The sequence below is a fragment of the Manacus vitellinus genome, unplaced genomic scaffold, assembly GCF_001715985.3.
Source record: "Manacus vitellinus isolate BGI_N305 unplaced genomic scaffold, ASM171598v3 scaffold_18_pilon, whole genome shotgun sequence".
In the NCBI taxonomy this organism is placed as follows: domain Eukaryota; kingdom Metazoa; phylum Chordata; class Aves; order Passeriformes; family Pipridae; genus Manacus; species Manacus vitellinus.
Window position 1 is genome coordinate 10,359,434 of NW_021939324.1, and position 21,435 is coordinate 10,380,868.

At 37.3% G+C, this 21,435-nt stretch overlaps 1 protein-coding gene across 6 annotated transcripts in view; it reads left to right on the forward strand.

The window, feature by feature from the left end:
• Nucleotides 1–20,130, forward strand: part of IQGAP2 (IQ motif containing GTPase activating protein 2) — a 103,130-nt gene extending 83,000 nt beyond the window's left edge. For all 6 annotated transcript variants that reach the window (XM_018070384.2, XM_018070386.2, XM_018070388.2 and 3 more), the window contains 14 exons: nt 214–377; nt 1,010–1,234; nt 1,843–1,983; nt 2,337–2,421; nt 3,631–3,863; nt 5,953–6,085; nt 7,518–7,620; nt 8,535–8,676; nt 12,135–12,222; nt 13,080–13,292; nt 16,703–16,863; nt 17,662–17,805; nt 18,687–18,795; nt 19,261–20,130. In XM_018070384.2, coding sequence (XP_017925873.1) covers nt 214–377; nt 1,010–1,234; nt 1,843–1,983; nt 2,337–2,421; nt 3,631–3,863; nt 5,953–6,085; nt 7,518–7,620; nt 8,535–8,676; nt 12,135–12,222; nt 13,080–13,292; nt 16,703–16,863; nt 17,662–17,805; nt 18,687–18,795; nt 19,261–19,374 — 2,055 coding nt within the window. In that variant the 3' untranslated portion in view covers nt 19,375–20,130. The remainder of the gene's footprint in view (nt 1–213; nt 378–1,009; nt 1,235–1,842; nt 1,984–2,336; nt 2,422–3,630; nt 3,864–5,952; nt 6,086–7,517; nt 7,621–8,534; nt 8,677–12,134; nt 12,223–13,079; nt 13,293–16,702; nt 16,864–17,661; nt 17,806–18,686; nt 18,796–19,260) is intronic.
• Nucleotides 20,131–21,435: the final 1,305 nt, after the last annotated feature.

A 21,435-nucleotide genomic window follows, 5' to 3' on the forward strand; every position in this document is an offset into this window, starting at 1 on the left:
CCTTAATGGTGCTTCTCACAGATCTCTGATTGTGCAGTATTCAGTGTTTCTTTTGCATTAGGATTTGGAGAAAAGTAAAACCTGCATGGAAAAGTGACATATATGAGAGTCAACATAAGTGCTTTTGGTATGAACAGAAACATTGAAAGCTGCCCCTCAAGTGGGGGTAGTTTCTCCTGACAATAGTATGCAAGTAATTTGTTTGTTTTGTAGACTAATCCCACATATCTGGCAAAGCTGATTTTCCAGATGCCACAAAACAAATCAACCAAGTTTATGGATACAGTCATCTTCACTTTATACAACTATGCCTCCAATCAACGAGAAGAATATCTGCTTCTCAAACTCTTCAAAACTGCTCTAGAAGAGGAAATAACGTATGTGCACTCACAAGAAAGCTTTAGTTAGTTTGTGTTGTAGAAAGTTCAATGAATGTTTCATGCCTAAAAGAAATCAGTGGTTAATCTTTAAATCACCATAAAATTGCATACATATTTTTTGTTATTAGAGAAGTGTGTTTTCTAAGTAAGTTATTCTTAAACTCAAGTGATTGCCAATTAAGAAACAATATCTTTCTATGATGGACCATATTCTTGTATAAAAAAAATGGCTTGAAAAAAGATGCTAAGGCTTCTTTGGTATTTAAGGGTGGACAAAGTATTTTCATTCTTTATGTAAATTTATGCTCTGTAAGTAAAGATTGGTGGCTTATCTTGAAACAATAAATATTATTTTATGCCCTTAACAGATATTTGCTGAACAGGCATTTGGGTCCGAATTAGAGATATATAGCTGCCATTAAGTAAGCTATGTTCCCAGAACATTGCTATAATACACACAGAATTCAGGTGGTAGTTTCTATAACCTTGTTTTATATAAAAGCCTTAAGAAATAGACTGTATAAACAGGTTTCATCACAGAAATAGGATAATTTTAAATTGTGGGGTTTGAAAATATGGACAACTGCATACATAATTCAGAGCTGAGAACTATTCTGTTCCTGATACAGCTCTAAGGTAGACCAGATTCAGGATATTGTTACTGGAAACCCCACTGTCATTAAGATGGTCGTCAGCTTCAATCGAGGTGCTCGCGGACAGAACACTCTGCGCCAGCTCCTGGCCCCGGTGGTGAAGGAGATCATGGATGACAAGTCCCTCATAATCAACACTAGTCCGGTGGATGTTTACAAGTCATGGGTAAACCAGCTAGAAATGCAGACTGGTGAGGCCAGGTGAGTGAGGAAGCTGGACATATTGTACAATATACATGAATCCCTCAGTTCTGCTTTCCTGTTCTTTCTCTGACAAATCATACTTGTGCCCATGCATCCTGTCCTCATCTTCTTGCAGCATAGTGAGAAATTTTTGGGAGAGGTTCTTGAAAAACAGGTACTTTTAACTTGTTCTGAGCAACAAAGGGATCACTTTCCTTGTCATGACCTTCCAAGGACAATTACTTAATCTTTACAAGTGTAATAGACTATGACATGGAATGATTTATAGTCTTTTTCTCAGGTTGTATAACATCATGTTAGTAGTGTCCCAGATTTTTGACGAGCTATGCTGGAATTGGGATTTGGAGATGCATGCCTTATATTCTTACTTCCCTTTTGTAATTAAAGGAAGGTACATGATGACATGTACCGCCACCTAAGCAAACTTCTTACCTCCAAAAAAGGAAGCTAATGCATCTGAGACTTTTGTTACTTAACCAGCTTCAGCTGTATTTGTGTCTGACTTTCATTTTGTTCACTGATGGCCCTTATGAAGAAAATAAAAGAAAGTATTTTACTCTCAAATGCATTTAGTCTCATTTAACATCTGTTCATTTGCTTTGCAGCAAATTGCCATATGATGTAACCACAGAACAAGCACTGACACACACAGAAGTGGTCAACAAACTGGAATCATCGATTCAGAGTTTGCGAGCAGTAACTGACAAAGTTCTCACATCCATATTCTCTTCTCTCAATATGATGCCGTAAGTGCTGAGTCAGGACTCTCCAAGCTGCAGTTCATGTGCACAGTGAAGCTTCACTTGAAACTCTGTGATGGACATCCTTTAAAATCTTTTCTATGTTTTCAAAGGCTTGTGATATGTGTCTCTCAAATGACTTCCCCAGCAGAGGGAGTGGTTTCTCAACCTCTACTTTGCTTTAGCAGCCTGGAGAACCTCTCCTTGTACTTGAAACTTTTTGTATTTTCCATTATCAACTCAGTCTGTGCTTCAAGGGACTGGGCAAAAAGCAATAACTTAAGCTGACTAGAATGATTGTTTTGTGTTTCATCTAAGCCTTTCTCAATATTTTTCCTTTTCATCTGTTCTACATGTAGTTATGGAATGAGATATATAGCCAAAGTTCTGAAAAGCTCGCTCCATGAGAAATTCCCGGATGCAACAGAAGACGAACTATTAAAGGTAGACTTCTAAGGGCAAGCCAGCAGCTTGTTATTTTAATGCAAAATGGATTTTTATTGACACTGTGCATTCTAAGGAACTGAGAACACCAGGAACTGAAGGAATTTGGCACTCCTTATTGAGTTGCAAAGGGTTGTGAAAGGGGAAAAGGGAACTGTTGTCACAAGCTAGGTATGTTAATCTGGGTACTCAGTAATACTTATGAAAGATAATGCCCAACTTGGAAAGTAACTGTATTTAGAAGGCTGGAGTTCATATGAATCATCTTGGGACTTAGGTTTGTACTGAGGTCCTTGCCATGAGCAATCCTTTCATTGAGAACACTGTAGTCTTTTCTTTTTTCCTCTCCCCTCACCTGAAGTTGTTACCATACTAAGAAATTGTAATTTAAATACAATGAGGAAGATCCCTAAATTTCAAGTAGGTCATTATATTATACTTAAGATTCTTGTAAAAGTTGTATGAATGATATTTGGTACAGACTGAAAAGTAAAGCGTGTGTGATAAGGATGGTACTTTCCACTGGCCATTGCTACCCCAGCACAGCCACGGTGCCTTGTCAGAGGGCTTAGGGGAATTGCTCCATAAGCCTTCCAGCCAGCCAAGAGACTGACAACTCTCCCAAATTAGAACTACATGTACTTCAGTAAAGACCCTTTAAATATATAAGTTGGAAGTTCTGCAGCTGACTATATACAAGCTAAAGCAAATTGCAGAATGAAAAGTCCTGCCTGTTTAGGAGATCAGGAATTATTTGAAGTCACCATCTGCACAAGTTACTGTAGCATTGTTATAGAAATTGAAGGTTGGAAAATCTGTTCTCTAGCTTTCTAGGGCTGTGTTGCATTCCTCATGAGAAATAATAGGTCCCTTACCTACGAATGCATTCAATGCTATCAGTATCTGCAGCCCTTCAGAGGATGCACCTCTGAAGCTGAATCTTGCAAAATATAGGAGTTGTTTAACTCCATGCCTTGCCAGCATCAAACTGAAATGTGGTTGTAAAAGCCCACAAATGATGTTCACAGAGTTGTTGTAGGAGGCACAGCACATAAAAGGCCTTTCAGTTAGCCATGTAGGTAACATGTCTTAAGGATTCTTCTAGCACCAGTTCATATGGTCTAATTTAGAAGTAGAAATGACTGATCATGTTTTTAAGATGTCATTACTTTATGTAAAGGGAAAATCTCTAATTTTTTTTTCTTTTAGATTGTCGGCAACCTTCTGTACTATCGCTACATGAACCCTGCCATTGTTGCTCCTGATGGTTTTGATATAATTGATATGACAGCTGGGGGCCAGATACACCCTGACCAGAGGAGGAACCTAGGCTGTGTGGCAAAAGTCCTGCAGCACGCTGCTTCTAACAAACTCTTTGAAGGAGAAAGTGAACATCTATCATCTATGAACACTTACCTCTCACAGACCTACCAGAAGTTCAGGTATGCAAAGCCCTCACAAACACCTACACAGTAAGAACTCTCCTCTAGCATGGGTAAGGCAGGTGGACTCCTCACTGATAGAATTTCCTGCTCAGAGTTAAAGATGTTGAGTGATCTGACAAAGTGAAATACTCAGGGATGAGGAAGCTGGAGCAGGAGTAACAGGTTGTATTTTTGCTTGAGCATTAATTTGAGATCATATCTGCTGCCTTGGTTGCAGGAAGGCTTCCTTACTGCAAACACTGACTGTGAGAACAGAGTGAGGTAATTCATTACCCAGCAGAAATAACGTCTACTTTGAGTTAGAAGTACAACTGAATCTTTGTCTGAGGAAAAAAACTAACTTGTCAGGAAAAAGTTGCAGGTTTTGTTTTTAGTCTTTCATCTTTGAGTGATTATATACAGATTTCATCCTTTTATCTTTCAGTCATAGAAAACTGTGTGTTCTGCTACAGTCTGGGACACAAGTTCTTTGGGATTATTGCCCATCTTTGGGGTGATTGCTATTATTACTTTGACATATTGTTGAGTTTTGTGACAAACTTGCACTCGGAATTTTTGTCTTTAGTGACTGCCCTTCATGAAAGCAAATGCACTGTTCATATAATGGCTTTCCTTGAGAGATCATCCATGAATACAAAGATATTTAGTAATCTTCTTTAATAAAGTACTTAAGGGCATGACATGAACATGAAGCAGCAATAGGGTAGAAAGTGTTATAGCAAAAATAAAAAATGCTAATGAAAGAGAAAGCCTACTCCAGTTGGCCCTTTGATCACTACAAAGGGAGGAATCCCCCTCCTAAGTAAGCTATCTTTCTACAAAATTAAGTATCTGTATGCCTGCGCTCTGTACTTTAACTAAACCCTTCTTAAACACCAATAGTGGCTGCCCTCACCTGCCTGTTCCCCTTCTACTCAGCCAGCATCTGCAAGTGCAATATTAGCTACGTTAAAAGCTACTAGGCCTGCCTAGATGTTTAACTGCATTCTGAACTTGTCCAGGAATTTGTCCAAACCTTCCTCAGTCTTTGAGATCAAATGCATCCACAACCTCTACCTGTAGATATCTTAAGAAGTTTGCTACCTGTTGGTTAAAATTAAAATTTTCCTGCAGTTTCATTGAATAACCCTCTGGCCATAATTTTTTAGATTTGATTCATGAATTCTGCACACATCTCACGCAACACCACTGTGATTTTGTACAACTTGATTTGTACTTCTCTTTTCCTCTCCAAACTGAGGAATCCCAGTCCTTTCCCCTGTTCTTTTTATTTTTTCTTTCTAATACTTTAAAGGTCCTCTGAACCTGAGACACGTATCCTCTTCAACACCACAGGGCTGGCACAATGAAAGCAGTATGGTTCCTGGAGCAACCCTGTAGGCACCATCCAAAATCCTGTTTCTCCTAGCTACTCCAACTCAGGTCCTCTGTTCAGAAAACAAAGTGGTCCTCTGATGGTAGGACCCTGCTGGTCCTTGGCTGCCTGTGCACATCCCTGAAGAAGTCAGTAACTTGGAGAGACACCACTGTCATTTTAGAAGCAGGTTTCAGTTCCCCATACTCTGCATTTTTTCCTCTCAAGAGTCTTATATTTATAACCAATACTGCATTTTCTGTCATTTTGAGCAGCTCACTTTCTGTGTAACAGCAGTGTAAACATTTGTAGGCCAAATGGTAATTTTGTCCAGCTATTTCAAGTAATTTCTTGTAAGCACACCTCGTACTACAAAGTGCCTTCATAAAATCAGATAGTCTTTCTGTGGAAATCCTTTTATATCTTCTAGAGCATTAAATACAGAGTTCTCTAAATGCTTAATATTTACCAAGTTTTCATTCCTTGTTGAAAAAGGAGGAAAAAAAATTACCTTTAAAACAGTCTTCCACCAGCTATCCAGGAAAGAGAACCCTTCATCATTTGCATTGATTTGTTGCCTTCAAAAGGTTCCTTGAAACAATGAGGGTAGATTGCAGTTTATAAGAGAAATATAAACGTATGTGAAAGACTTGATCGTGGCTATTTTTATACTGGCTAAATAAAGTGAATTTACAAGGGACAATTATTGAAGTCTTTCTCATTTTCTCATAGGAATTTTTTTCAAGCAGCATGTGATGTTCCTGAACCAGAGGAGAAATTCAATATTGATGAATACTCAGACATGGTGACCCTTAGCAAACCTGTCATATATATCTCCATCGAAGAAATTATCAATACCCATTCAGTAAGTCACTGGAAACAGACTAGTCAACAGACTAAAGCATACAGATTATCAAATATTTGAAACAGTCTCTGAAGAAAACCTAGTTTTCATTCTTCCTTTTGAGATAATTTCTTCATTTCTGAAATGTCCTGAAATTGAGCTTTAGATTGCATTTGTCCTGGGGAAAAAAACCAAACAACTGCTTCCATGCAAAAGCAACAACTCGAGTAATAACTAGTATATAACATTTTCTGATGGGAGAAGAACATTTATGTTCTAATCTTGTGTGATATTTCTAACATATTTAAAAATACTTTCCTGTCTTGGGTAAGAAAGTGACACCAATTTGAAAAAGCTCCTTTGACTCTGGGAATAGAAATTGTATTTTTTGACTCTGGCATTCTGTCATATGATTTGAGGGAAGCAGATGAAAACATCTGATTCAGAAAGACTGAAGTTATGGCATCATGCCAGTTTTTACCATGGGTAAAGAACAGATGAACTGCAGTCTGTAGTATGACTCATAAGGGTGTAAGTTAAATGTTTACCACATGTTTCTCCTAAAGCTGGGTTATTACTATCTGTTTTCTGGCTTCAATATGTCCCCTCTGTATCCCCCCCAAGCTGAAAAAAAAAAAAAAAAACCAACCAAAACAACACACACCCCTGAAAAAGCCCACAAGCCCCACAAAGAACTTCTCACAAATATTATCAGATACACTATGGAAAAGGTAGAATACTCAACTCACAGTAGACCACATTATAAGTTAGCTTTATTCAAGTGAAAACTTATAACCAAGTCTGCTAAAAACATGTTTTCTGAATTGACTTTGTGCCTATTCTTTTAATTTTTTAAGGGATAGATCTGTGACTGCATGTTTATGATAAGTGGTTATATGTAAACACTAGTCTTTATCAAACATTCCTTCTAGTGAGTCTCATGTCTAGCATAACATGTCTATTACATGCAGCAGGTGCTGCATAGACAGTTTATCACTTACAAAATATAGTCATTCACTGATACTGTTGTAAGCTACTGTAATGGATACACAGAAAGTATGTATCCACCAACACTGTCTTCCTTCCTTTGTGTGTTAAGGATATAGCTGCAAAATGCCCTTTTGGAATTTTCACCCCTTACTCTCTGACTAATCTTTGACAATTAGGACTTCGTTAGTCCTAATCACAAATCTTACACTTCTGCTCAGCTGTGACGTTCAGCGTCAGTTCAGAGATGATTGCTAGAGCAGCACAGCAAGCTGTCTTACAGCAAGGGCAACTCTAAACTTGTAGTCCAGGATCAAGCATGATTCCCTGCCTTGGGAAGGTCTTTCATAATTCTGATTGTGCTAGGTCTGTGTTTTTCAGCATTTAGTTTCCAGGTTTATTTTCAAGTATAAGGGTACCAGTAAAGTTTTTTCTAGATGATGACTTCATTTACATTTATTTATAGCTGCTATTGGAACACAAGGATGCCATTGCCACTGAGACTAATGACCTGCTGAATGAATTGCTGGAAGGTCTGGGACCTGTTCCTGATATAGAGTCTTTCCTTGGTATGCTGGTTTTTTGTCTTTACGGGTAACTTCATTCTAGGGGCAGAATTAAACAGAGGCTTGACTTAAATACTCTTATGACTCTCAGAGCAATAGCTTCTGATCCTTTATTTACTAGAGAATTCTTTACTGAACACTTATTGTAACACTGAGTTACAATAAGTAACTTATTATTAAGTAAACATGTTGACCTTCTTCTAATTGCAGTAATCACTCTACAGATTAATGATGTGATTCAAAATCCAAAAATTAATAATGTTTTGAGCAGAATGATCCAGTTGTGCTTAAACTGCAGATAGGAAACAACTGATTTTTTTAACAATCTGATCTTAAGTTGGCTAGTGTTGGCTAGAAACTTAAAAAAAGTGCATGGAAAATTCTAAAACCAGCTATTTTTTCTTTTGATACTTAATTATTCAAATGACTTTTTAAAAGCATGCAAATTTATTAGAAAGGAATGCATGTGAATGACATTTAACTTGAATTAATCGCAGAAAAATGTGAAATGTTTAGAAAGTAGCTAGGAGTCATGGATAACAACAACTTCCAAGTGAACAGCCTGTTAACATAGCTCCTATTCTTTCACTTTTTCATTATCACTGCATGTTAGGACAAAGGATGTTGAATTGCTTGTAGCATTCTTTGAGAAGACATGTAAGTATTTTGCACATCAATAGCCTGAACAGCAAGGATTGGTGTAACTTTTAAAATATTGTAACCAGGTTTATAAATAGCTAGCTTATGGTTTTGATCATTCAATGTCCAAAAAAAAGACTGCTGGGAGGAATATGTGGGCTATTTAATGAACTTAATATTTCTGATTATTTACAGTGATTCATCTAGGCACTTGTTTGCTTCATTAATTGAATCATGGGAAAGTAGGAAAACTTGAAATAGAATACGCTTCTTTTCAGGGGAAGGAGCTGTTGATCCCAATGACCCGAACAAGGAAAGCACGCTGAATCAACTTGCAAAAACAGAGATATCACTGTCTCTAACAAGCAAGTATGAGTTGCGAGAAGGTGAAGATCAGGATCTCAAAAGCCTGATGATAAAGTAAGTTTTGCTCAAACCCCTATATTTTGACAATGCTTTTCTTTTTGTTTTGTTTCTCTTTTAAAAAAATTGCTTTGACACTGCTACCTGCCTAAGTGCAGTCCTGAGGTGCTGAGTGCACTCAGTTTTCAAAATCTAGTTTGTGTTCAGTTCTACTCAAACTTTTGCAAAAGTCAGAGGAACTGTCAGTTCTTCCAGAAAATAAATATACCGCCACTTGTGTTTTGGAGCATGACTGCATCATTATCTAACCTAGTAAGTGTTTGTTTATGGAATTGTAAAAGCATTCTGCTCAAAATAATACAGCCTTGGGAAAACAGAGATGAAAAGCTGTCTAGACTTCTAAGGGTCAGACAGTATCACACTGTGCTTTCCTCCTCCTCAAAAGGAAACACTTCCCTGACATAGTGACATCAGGCATTTGAAAAGGATGCAACTGTCACTTCAGCAGGGACAGTGCTTGTTTTCATCCAGGGAAAGAAAGCTGTGTTTATTCTATTTGATGAACAAATTAAGAAACGGCTACTGGGATACCCTGGGACATAAACTACTTTATAGTAAAAAATATTTATATGAAAGCACTTAATATAAAATCATTGGCACCCATCTTCTGTGTCCAGAATAAGCATTGGCCTTTTCAAGTTCCTGGTACAACCTGAACAAGGGGGGAGAACAGGATGCTGCTCTCCTCTACTACTGTGCTTATACATACCCCACATGTGTGAAGGCCAGTAGTTCACATTGAAGGGAAATACAACATAAAGATTTTACACCCTTGCAATAACTAGGAGTGTAGATATGGGCTGTAATTCAATTCTAATCTGTTAAGTTTTTTAAATCGGAAATCAATAAACTGAATTTATTAGACTGCATGAAGTGTTACTTCTGAAGAAACTTTTTAGCTAATATAATCATGCAGTTTTTCTGTAAAAGCCATAAATGCTAAAGTCTGAGGGGAAAAAAGTCTGATTTTTAAGTGCAAGAAAACTGTTACTGTTCATTCTAACAAGAGGAGGAGTTTTTCCACTGTAATTGTGCATTTTTGACCTGAATGTTATAGTAGAACATCTAATCTGAATCTTATAGTAGAAAACACTGAGATTTTTATGTAACCTCTTACCTGGTGGATCCATCATCTCTCGAGGTTTTTAAGATGAGACTGGATGTGGCACTTAGTGCCATGGTCTAGTAACCACAGCGGTGTTGGATCAAGGGTTGAACTTGATGATTTCAGAGGTCTTTTCCAACCCAGTCAATTCTGTGATTCTATGATCAAATATAACATGGGATCTAAAGCAAAGAGATTTTAATAACTGTCAAATCAAAACTGGTTTAGTCAGTTGGTATTCCAGAGACCAAGACTTAGGAGCTGTTTCCAAGCCGGCTTTATAAAAAGGATATGTCTGCTGCTGTCCCTAAACAAAAAAAAAAAAAAATAGAAAATTGTATTTCCTGCCCTTTCTTCCTGCGGGTAGGAGTAAAATGCTATCCCTTAGTTGAATCTGTAAAAATATGCAAAATCAATGCCAAAATAAATTTCTTCAATGCTCTACATTGTGTGGAAATATGTTGAAACAATAGCATGGGAATTAAGAAAACAATTCAACTACTCTGTTGCATAAGTGCTTTTAAGTAATGCCTCCCATCTTTTGAGAAATCTGACAGAAGAATAATTAGCAACTTGTGTTAAATTGCAGCAGTATCAAAAGTCAAAATACTTACTGCTAGCTTTTACGCAAGAGAAGGAAAAGTACAGATGTTTAGCTTTCCTACCCCAGCTGCAGAGAAGACTTTTACTGCAACTGTGAAATGCTGGGCACCTGTCTAAAATTTAGGTCATAGCTGTTACTCTGATTATTTCTTGTTTCAATAGAAATATTGATATATTTGCTTTCTAAATAGTTTTAAGGCTCCTTGAAGAGGTCTAAAATTTGCTGGTACCTCTGTCTATGTAAGGCGCCTGGTCTGCATGGTTTGAGTGTGTGGATGCCGCACAGCAAGTGGCCAGAGAAGGCCCAAGATGGGTGTTTCTAGAAAACAAGAGCTGAGCAGGTTTGGTAAGCAGGGAGAGGAAGTTCAGGGGCAAGGAAGTGGAAATAAGCCTTGTGTCTTATCAACCATATCAGCACCTGTTTCTAAGGCAGTGCATAAAACAGTAACAGGATCCCACATATGCTAATGTAGACTGTGGTGGTGACCACCAAAGACTGACAAAAGTTTTGCCTGGCAGAGAAAGCAGCAGTGCACGGATGTAGCCCAAATGAACCAACTCTTAGGAAACCTTCCTGTTCTGGTTTTTGTTCGTTGTTTTCTTTCATTTTGTTTCTTCATGGCAAAGTGGAGGGATTCCAAGAGAATTTGTGAAGGAAAAATACCTTTAGCACCAGTCCTTCAGAATCTGTTGAATGGGCTAAAACTGCTCAGTGCAGTTAACAATAGCTCTGGATGAGCTAACTAATTTCCAGGAGGTTTAGCAGCTTACCTTCTGACACGGAAGGAGCAGTGATCAGGTCTGCCTGTGCTACTTTGCCCTCTCCATGGAAGCTTGGATCATACCCAAATACTTGGTGGGTTTGGATAATGTTGCCTGTATATTAGTAAATAAATATCCCACTTCATTGAATTTTTGAGAATTTCTTGTACTGAAAACACCAACAAAACCACAACTGTATATAAGTACACTATCACTTTAAATCAAGTCACAAGGTTTTATCACAGAAATTTTGATCATATTTAGACATTTGCCTTAAAATCTTGAGCTATGTCTTCAATTTTCTCTTCATTTTTAAAAATAATGAAGTATATCTATAACATTGTCCTCTAAATTAATAGAATTCTGAAGCAGGAAGTTCTTGGAAGTACTGTGGATGAATAGGCAGCAGGAATAAGATAAATTTTTGCCAAAAAAAGAACTGGTTTACATATCAGGGTGAAGCAGCTTCCCTTTTTTAGCAAGGAAATGCTCGTCTGTTGCTACTAGAGAAATATCCGCTCCTAAGTGGTTTGCGTAAATGCACTGCATCAAATATAAAGTTCCTTCAAAGTTCAGTAGTTTTGTATGCAATTCCACTTTATTCAGTAAATAGGACCCTTAATGGAATCACGAGTAGTTCAGGCTTTTCAAAGACTACATTCTTATCTGCTGTTTTGTCATGATCACAATTAAAATTCACATGTGAGTTATTGCTTATATTTTTGTTAACAGTAACTGGTTTACTGTGCCAGTTTTCTCAAACAAAAGGAGGGAAGTTTGCACATATTTCTTTATTCAGATGTGTGTTGAAACCAATGTCCAACACTACTAATGAAAGCTCTGAAACATATAAAGCTAGAAAACACAAACTTTACCAAGAATCTATAACAAAGGGGGAACTCACTAATTTTATGGTTGAAGAAATTACATGCAGAGGTGATCCAGTGACATTTGTTTTGTAATATCGACATATTCTTTTCAAAAGGACCAAAAGACTTATTGTGGATGTAATACGAACACAACCAGGGGATACGCTCTTAGAAATACTAGAAACACCAGCCACTGCACAACAGGTAAGTGCTACGCTGTGCCTGAATAGGGAAGAGAGTATGTATTTTATTAGAGCTATTTGAAAGCCTTAACAGATCTCTGACAGCTTTCTCCACCACCCTATAACAATTATTTGTTGCTGGTTTTAGACTATTCAGATCTAGAATGTGAGACTTGCAATTTTATTTTTACTATATAATTGGAAACAGCTTTGGAATTGGAAACAGAGGAAATGAAAAATTAAGTCTTGCTGTAAGCTAGCATGACTAGAATATTTTTGTCTTTACATTTTTTTGTAAACAGAGTCTTTTCTCTGCTATGTTATTATACAACCAAATAGCCTGAGGTGAATCCTTCTGCTGTATCTTTTTATTTTTTCCTTGTGAACTTCAGTATCTTAACTCAAGTTCCCTGATATATAGTTTATTTGCTTAATAAATACAAGCAAACCTCTTCCCATGGAACTACTGTTATCCTTGGTATGGGAATTGAGTGGGAAGAGCTCTCAGTTGAAGTTTTTCCTGTCAACACTAAAAAAACCTCCACTTCAACAATGTGCACATTTTGGCTTACTTCAGTGTGTGTACATGTAGAGGACACCTGTGAGATCTGGACAGTCTTCCCACAATTCAGTGAAGTAATTGAGCCATCTGGCTGATTTTAAATATTTTGATTAATTGAAATACATATCTAGGTGTTGTGATTAGTTATTTAAGGTATGTCCAAAGGCATAGTAAATGAAGAACTTTCAGACCATGTGATAAGAGGACATAAATAAAGCCTGCACTCTGATTCTTGATAATTTCCTTTGAGAATTAAATGTACTTTAATAGTTCTCATAACCTGGAAAATAACTGTTCTGGATTATTTTTTTACTCAGGAATCTGAGAACTTGAAACTTGTAGAAAAACGTGCCATCTTAGATTCCAAAACACCAGAGAAAATGAAGGACAGTCAGTCTATTTTTGAAGATGGGCAGCTACCAATAGAACAAAAGAAAAGAAAAATTCAGAGAAATCTCCGGACACTGGAACAAGCAGGATTAGTGTCTTCAGCAACTAAGTACCAAGAAATTATAAATGAGATTGCTAAGGTAAATGGAACATGTTTTCCTGTATACTGATGGTTTTTAGGCATCTAGTCTAAATCCATCACAGTTAGAGATGTCCAATATACATTTTTCAGGGACTACTACACTAAATCAATGAAGTATCCATATATGAAGCAAATCATGTTTGCTGACAAAATAAGCGAAAGACAGTACACTCCTGCATAACTGCCTGAACTGAGTAACATACAACTGTAACCTTTGTTATCCCGATTTTATATAATGCTGTTCAAACTTCGCCACTACAATGTGTTTCAATATAAATTTTTATATTTTAAAAGTAATTGGAATTACTCAATGGTGTTTCAATTAAGAATTAATGTCTTGGTAAGGTTTAAAAAGACTTTAAAAACCGCAAAATATTATCTGATTGGTATTAACACTGATCTGCTGTGGCTTGGCAAGACACAAGAGTAGTGGGCTAATGCAGTGCCCATCCTGGTGCTGATAATGCACAAGGTCTGTTGTCAACAAATCACCAAATCTACATCCACAACCCATACTGGCTGTAAGAATCTTAGTATACTGGATTATCTTCAACTGCTCATGAGTAAATTACTCATAGCTCATGTTAGTGATTTGCATATTACAAATATGTATTTTTAAAGTTGCAAATACATTTGAATATACAGATGTGTAAATTACTCACTTAAGAACACATTGAACCTACTCTGAAGTGCCATTTTATAGCTCTGCCTGGTTCATGTGTCTGCATCTGCTTCTACTTCAGGAAAAACCATTCTACACATGTATTCAGTGCCCTATTCTTTTTTATTTCTTGTCTGTAAGCCCAGTCATTTTGTTTGGGGCAGAAATCTAGCAGAAAAGATTCAATTGTGCGCAGATTTGGGTGGTTACAGAGGATTCTATGAGGATTTGAAAGCAGTGTACAAACCTACACACCAGGTTCAAAGCCCTTGACTTAGTGCAGATGGTCAAATACTTCTCACAGATAAAATTTCCATTCTGAATCGATGGTCTGAACATTTTCAGATTCTTTTCAGTACCAACTGTGTAGTTCAAGGCTCAGCAATTCAGTACATTACACAACAACCGGTGAAAAATGAATTGGATATTGCCTGTACTATGGGAGAAACTCTTAAGGCCATACACTAGGTGAAAATCAGCAAGGCAGCTGGGGTTGACGGAATTCCACCTGAAGTCTGGAAGCATGGGGGCCAAGCACTCCATGCTAAATTTCACGAGTTCGTGGTGCATTGTTGGGAACTAGGCAAACTACCATCAGACCTTCATGATGCAGTCATCATCACTTTGTATAAGAGGAAAGGAGATAAATCAGACTGTTCAAATTACAGAGGTATTACTCTGCTCTCCATTGCTGGCAAAATCCTGGCAGGAATACTTTTGAACAGACTAATACCTGCTATAGCAGAAGAACTTCTACCTGAAAGCCAGTGTGGTTTCAGAGCCAACAGGAGCACCACAGACGTGGTATTTGTTCTCAGACAACTGCAAGAGAAGTGTAGGGAACAGAATAAAGGACTCTATGTAACTTTTGTTGATTTCACCAAAGCTTTGATACTGTGAGCAGAAAAGGTCTGTGGCAGATTTTAGAACGATTAGTATGTCCCCCCAAGTTCCTTAAAATGATCATCTGACTCCATGAGGATCAACACGGCCAAGTCAGATATGGCAATGCACTTTCTGAGCCCTTTCTAATAACTAATGGTGTGAAACAAGGCTGTGTTCTTGCACCAACCCTATTCACAATCTTCTTCAGCATGATGCTCCAAACGGCCATGGCAGACCTCAATGAAGAAAACAGTATCTACATCCAATATCATACCGATGGAAGCCTATTCAACCTAAGGTGACTGAAGGCCCACACTAAGACCTTAAATCCTCTTGTCCATGAGCTGCTTTATGCTGACGATGCCACTCTTGTTGCCCACACACAGAAGCAGCTCTGCAGTGTTTAACATCTCACTTTGCAGAGGCTGCTGAGCTTTTTGGGCTGGAAGTCAGCTTGAAGAAGACCGAAGTTTTCTACCAACCTGCACCTCAGGAAGTTTTCCGTCATCCTCATATCATCATTGGCGAATCAGAGCTAAAGTCAGTCCAGCAGCTTAATTATCTGGGAAGCACCATCTCCTCGGACGGTAAGATTGACAAAGAGATAGACAACAGGTTAGCAAAGGCATATAGTGCCTTAGGAAAACTCCACAAAAGAGTTTGGTGTAATAAACACCTGAAGAAAAGTACAAGATCAGTGTTTACAGAGCTACTGTAAACGGTATTGTACCGTCTACTCTTTTTTTATATGGATCTGAATCATGGGTCATTTACCACCACCACTTGCAACTCTTAGAATGCTTCCATCAGCGCTACCTCTGCACAATCCTAAACATCCACTGGACTGATTACATGACTAATGTGTCTGTTCCTGAACAGGCAGCAGTTACGAGTATTAGAGGCCATGTTACTGAGAACACAGCTGCGCTGGGCAGGGCATGTCTCCAGGATGAAGGACCACTGCCTCCCTAAGATCTTGCTTTATGGTGAACTTGCCACCGGCTGCCGCATGAGAGGAGCCCCGAAGAAAAGATACAAGGACTCCCTGAAACAATATCTTAGCTTTGGCCATATTGATCAACATAACTGGTCTACTCTGGCTTCCAATCAGGAGACATGGAGGCACACTATACATAACGCTGCTGCTTCTTTTGAGAACACACAGAGATTCATTCTTGAGGAGAAAAGACAAAGCAGAAAGAACCGTGTCTTGCCAATACCGCCTAAGGAGACTTTCCACTGTGCCTTTTGCAACCAGACTTGTCTATCTCGCATTGGCCTTTTTAGCCACCAGCACACTTGCAGCAAGCGTGGGTAGAGTCCTTCTCAAATCTTCGTTTGCAAAGCCTAGCCATGATGATAAGCCCAGTCATTTTGTTTGGGGCCATTAAGGCAATCTGAAGATTGTGATGAGCCTTAGAACTGAAGTTCCTTTTATTTTACTCCAACTACCTCAATTCAACCATTGTGTTCAACCTAAGCGCTAGTTTAGCAGTAGCTAGTTCTTGTCTAGTAGAAGCCCAAGCTCTTATTTCTTAGGCCTCTCACTGGAAAATAGGTGCAAGGAAGCTTCCATTTTTATCACAAAGTGGCCATCTTCCTTATGACTTCTGTATCTGTTGGGCCCTGTAGACCACAGCAGAGCTCAAGATAACACCACTTGTATACATGAGAAGCAAAGCGATTGCCGTGTAAACTGTAGTACTCACTACGGTTACTGTGCTTATGAGAACTAACATGATAGTTCATGCTTTCTTTCAGAAATTAAGTCAGATTGTGTAATTACAAATTTGAATGGTAATAAGCTGGTACTTTTTAAAATATCAAATTAATAAAACAATTACATTAATAAATTTCTTCAGGATATCCGGAATCAAAGAAGATACAGACATCATCGAAAAGCTGAATTGGTGAAACTCCAGCAGACTTTGAATGCACTTAACTCCAAGACAGCATTTTATGAAGAACAAATTAATTATTACAACACCTATATAAAAACGTGTTTAGACAACTTAACAAGAAAGTGAGTCTTCTTGTCTTTTAATGTGTTTTTAATGTGTTTTATCAGGAGGAAGATCAGGTGTTAATCCGTAGTTGAAAGTTTTGATTCCAACAGATTGACAATCTACGGATTAAAAAGTTCATGTCACTAAGTCAAAATTTGGAAAGTAAAGTCTTGTATTTATGTAATACTTCCTTAAAGAAAGAGGTCTGAGATGTATACATGTTTTCAATATATTTAATTTGTGCTACTCTGCAGATCCACTAGCATGCTTTGAGGTCATGAACATTTGGGAAGTAGCTATTGGTCTTCTTCCTTCATTAAAAGGTTTGGGGTTTGTCTTTAGAATGGAAAAGGAGGAAATAAATACCTAAAGAATTTTACTTGTCAGATGCAATTACTGGAAAGCAATCCTCCCACCAATGCCACTGATGTGTCAAAATGAAAATATTTTACTGACGTGAACTGAAGTTTTTCCAGTTCATATCTCATGGATCCAAAAATGAAACTCTAATAGCTGAGTATTTAACATCACTGTGTGTGTACAACTTGTTGTTTTAAAGTGATGACTGTGGACTCTTTAGGATAAGGGTTGCATTTCACGGAAGAATTTAAATATGTGCTAAAAGACATTAATTCAGAATCATTGCCAAGATGTTTAGATGTTTCACTCTGTGCTCAAAATTCCTCTAATTCTTAGATTTTTTTGAATGTTAATTCTATTTTTTTAGAGAAGTTCAAGAAAGAGTGAAGGAAGGTTAAATATGGCTAGAAAAGTAGCTGAAGTATAAAAGACCTGACAGATAAATCTCTTTCCAGAAATTCACGGAGGTCAATTAAACTAGATGGAAAAGAGGAGGTGAAGGGAAGCAAAAAACTCAAGCAGACCTCAGTAAAGTACACAGCCGCAAGATTGCATGAAAAAGGTGTCATCCTAGAAATTGAAGATCTTCAAACCAATCAGTAAGTGTGGTATAAAACATTTCTGAGTGTTTTCTAATCAACAATCTCTTGAGGGGTCTGACTGTTGATAAAAGAAATCTTCATAATTTCCTGGGCCACAGCTCAAATTACTTCAGACTTTTGCATTCAGAAGGATGATAATATCCAGTTGTCATAATTATTTTTTTCCTTTGTACCTTGGGAAAATATTTGAATAAGCCAGCTTTAGCACCAGCTTACATGGAATCAGTGGAAGTCCAGCAGCAGACTCATTGCTAATGACCAGTTTTGTAAGGAATTCTAGCAATTATTTTTTTCATGTACTGACTAATCACTTTCATATAACTGAGTAAGCACCTAATTTTCTCCACTTTCTCACTATGGCAAGGTGAATAGATGTCGTGCTTTAACATCCCTTTTGTATCCATCCATTTTGAGGCTATAGTAGTGAAAGTCTTCCATCCTTTGCACTACCCCATCTATCTTCCACATGAAAAACAGGCTTCCATTTATTTGCGCTTTTTTTTCCAAGCGGGTTCATCAAGTAGAGGAAGCCACATGGGGCAAATATGTACCTCAGACACGGCAGAATAAAAGTCTCACTGCCCTATTCCTATCCACTGGATGCTTGGTCTGATTTGCTCACTGAACTTCCCACAGCTCTTTTTTCTCCTTTTGATTTTTGTTTTGTTTGCTTTTCCAGTGCAAAAGACTTCAGAGTTCTGTATTTCATACTCCATGTACAGTCTCCAAGAAGACACTGCAGTAGGGATGGACTAAGTTTTTATTGACACCAACAACACTGCTTGCAGTCAAAGTTCTCTTGTGTTCTACAGGATTTTCCCCCCAAAACTATATAAAACTACACAGCATATGTATTAAATTACCTTTCTTCTTTCGAGGTTTAAGAATGTGATGTTTGATATCACACCTGGAGAAGAAGTGGGTGACTTTGAAATCAAAGCAAAATTTCTAGGAGTTGAGATGGAAAAAGTGCAACTCCATTTCCAGGTAGAGTTTGGATTTTGTTACTTTGCTATATAGTTGTGTTGCATTTCCTATAAATACAAACTATTTCACAATTTTTTAATATGTACTAGCCAATCGGCACAGAGCAGCAGATCATGTGGCAACAGCTTCTGTAGGATGCTGGATATGGAGTTGAGTTAATGTTTATATTGAGGCAATTGCATGAAACCAAATGCCACATTAGTTCAGTGGCAAGCAGGAAATACCAAAAGAAAATAGAAGTGCACAAAACCGAGTATTTCTTCTGGTTTGCTGTTACTGACAGTCTACAGTTTGGGATCTAGAGAACATGTAAATTTTTCTGTGCATATGCAATAGCTACTTGCAACTGTTTAAGTTAAGAGGACCTGAAGTGGGAGATATTTATCATATGAAGAGAATTTCCCCATCTTTTTGCTGTAAAGTATGGATTCAGACAGACATTAATGATTTTATTTCTCATTTCAGGATTTGCTCCAGATGCAGTATGAAGGTGTGGCTGTAATGAAAATGTTTGATAAAGCGAAAGTGAATGTGAATTTGCTCATATTCTTGTTGAATAAGAAGTTCTATGGAAAATAGTGTTTTCAGATATCATGGACTTCATCAATCAGTGGGAAGTCTATTCAGTATTTTTTTGCTTATGAACTTTTATTTGAAGTTTGTCGTTGGATGCTTTTTAACTTTAAACTCGACCCTAAAACACCAAATGTTCAGAGGAATGTACACAGTGCCTTTTCAGCATTGATAATGAAGAGAAAAACAGGAAATTGATTCATTTAAACAGTTCAAGATTTCATTGGTATTGGTACTTTTAAATCAAAATATTGTTTAGGACACACAGCTTTTGTTGTATGGATTTTAAGGTAGGCAGATATCGAATTTAGTTGAATATATAAACCTCTTCCTATTGAAACATTTAAAAATTACCTCAGATACATAATATAGTTCATTCTAGACTTTAAGTATTTACCAAAAGAAAACCTAATTTGTTTCTAAGGGATAGTTTGAGCAAATGTTTAGCTATATACTAGCCTATTTTTTGGCAGTTGTCAATTGCAAAGCAAACTTATTGTGCAATTCAAAAATTTTTATAGGTAATTATAAAGTGACAATAACAACTTACTTCACGAAAATGTATTTTGTGATTCATTCCTACTAAATGCACTACTGCCTCTTGCAAAATGACATTTTCTACTTTCACAGCCTTTGGAGTGGTATTGGGGAAATCTGAATAGCGAACAGTTGTTCAGTTTGAAGTATTTGAATACATAAATTGTGCCTGTCTTTTTTTTTTTGTAAGAAAATAAATGCAATAAAATCAGTATTTAGATTGGTTTTTTTAATTATTCTTCGGAGATTGTTCTATGTAAAATAAACATTACCTAATTAAACTACCTCGGTTCCTAAATTTCATTTAAAGGAATCATTAAAGCAGCAATCCAGATGGTAGTTGAAAGAACTTCTTTCAGTGCTTTTATAAAATTGCATCTAATTAATCCTGATTGCCCTCAGTATGTTTTGGGAAGGCTGCTCAGCAGTGAAGACTTCATGGCCGCTATGCCATTGAGCGTGACGATTTTGCTGATGAACTAGCACTTTAACCCACAGAGCAAAAGTGTGTATTTCCTACTTTCACTTTTCTTGTGACAAAGATTTCAAAAGACAGACAGTGAGACATTCCAGAATGAACTGTAAAAGCAAATATGAAATAAGTATTAACACTGGTAAGGGAATAAAACAATGTAAAGTCACTGGCAGATACACAGATTACAAGTTCAGTTGATAAACTAACTGGCCTGTGGTATTACACAAGCCGAAAAAATTATTACACTTACTAGAGATATTAATTCACTTATGGCATTAAATCTGAACATGTGACTACTTTGAGACAGCTAATATCCCTAATCAAAAGATAAAAAGCTCCTACATGCTTCCATTTTTCTTCTAGCTAGTTATGTATAATAATATAAATGCTGCAGTATTGATACCGTGGTTCACTTAAAATAGCTGGATAGGAAGGTAAAAGCAACACTTTACTTTTACTTTCAAAGGAGAGAAGTGAATTGTACTTGAATATGAATTAAACTCATAACCTTTTGTTCCCTTTTTATTTGCAACAGACTTGACTAATCACTATATTTTTGACAAACTCTAACTAAGCATGTAAGTCTGCACAGGTACGATGTTGATCCTAAGACCAGACTCTGTGTCCAAAGCCTGGAATTCTGCTGGTGAGACGTGCTAGAGCCCCACAGCCTTTGCAGGAGTAAGTCACTCCTGAATATGCAATTTTGTGTAATATACTTGACAAATCTAGTGCCTGCCTAATTCTAACGCAAACAACACGACATCCTGGTGCAGACAAACTCAGAAAAGCCTATGTGGTTCCCAGGTAATGACATGTATGAATGGTATAATCTATGTGCTAGCACTCACCTTTTCCAACCATTTCTTGGGCTTCCTGTTCTTCCTAGGGGACATCAAAGAATAATTACCATTTAATTTCTTTTAACTCCTTTATAAGCTTTTTTCCTTAATTAACTGGTTCAATATAGGGCCTTGTCACCGAACAAATAATGAACCCTGCTAAACAGGACTGACCACAATGATTCCTACCTAAATATAAGATTGATGGTAGTA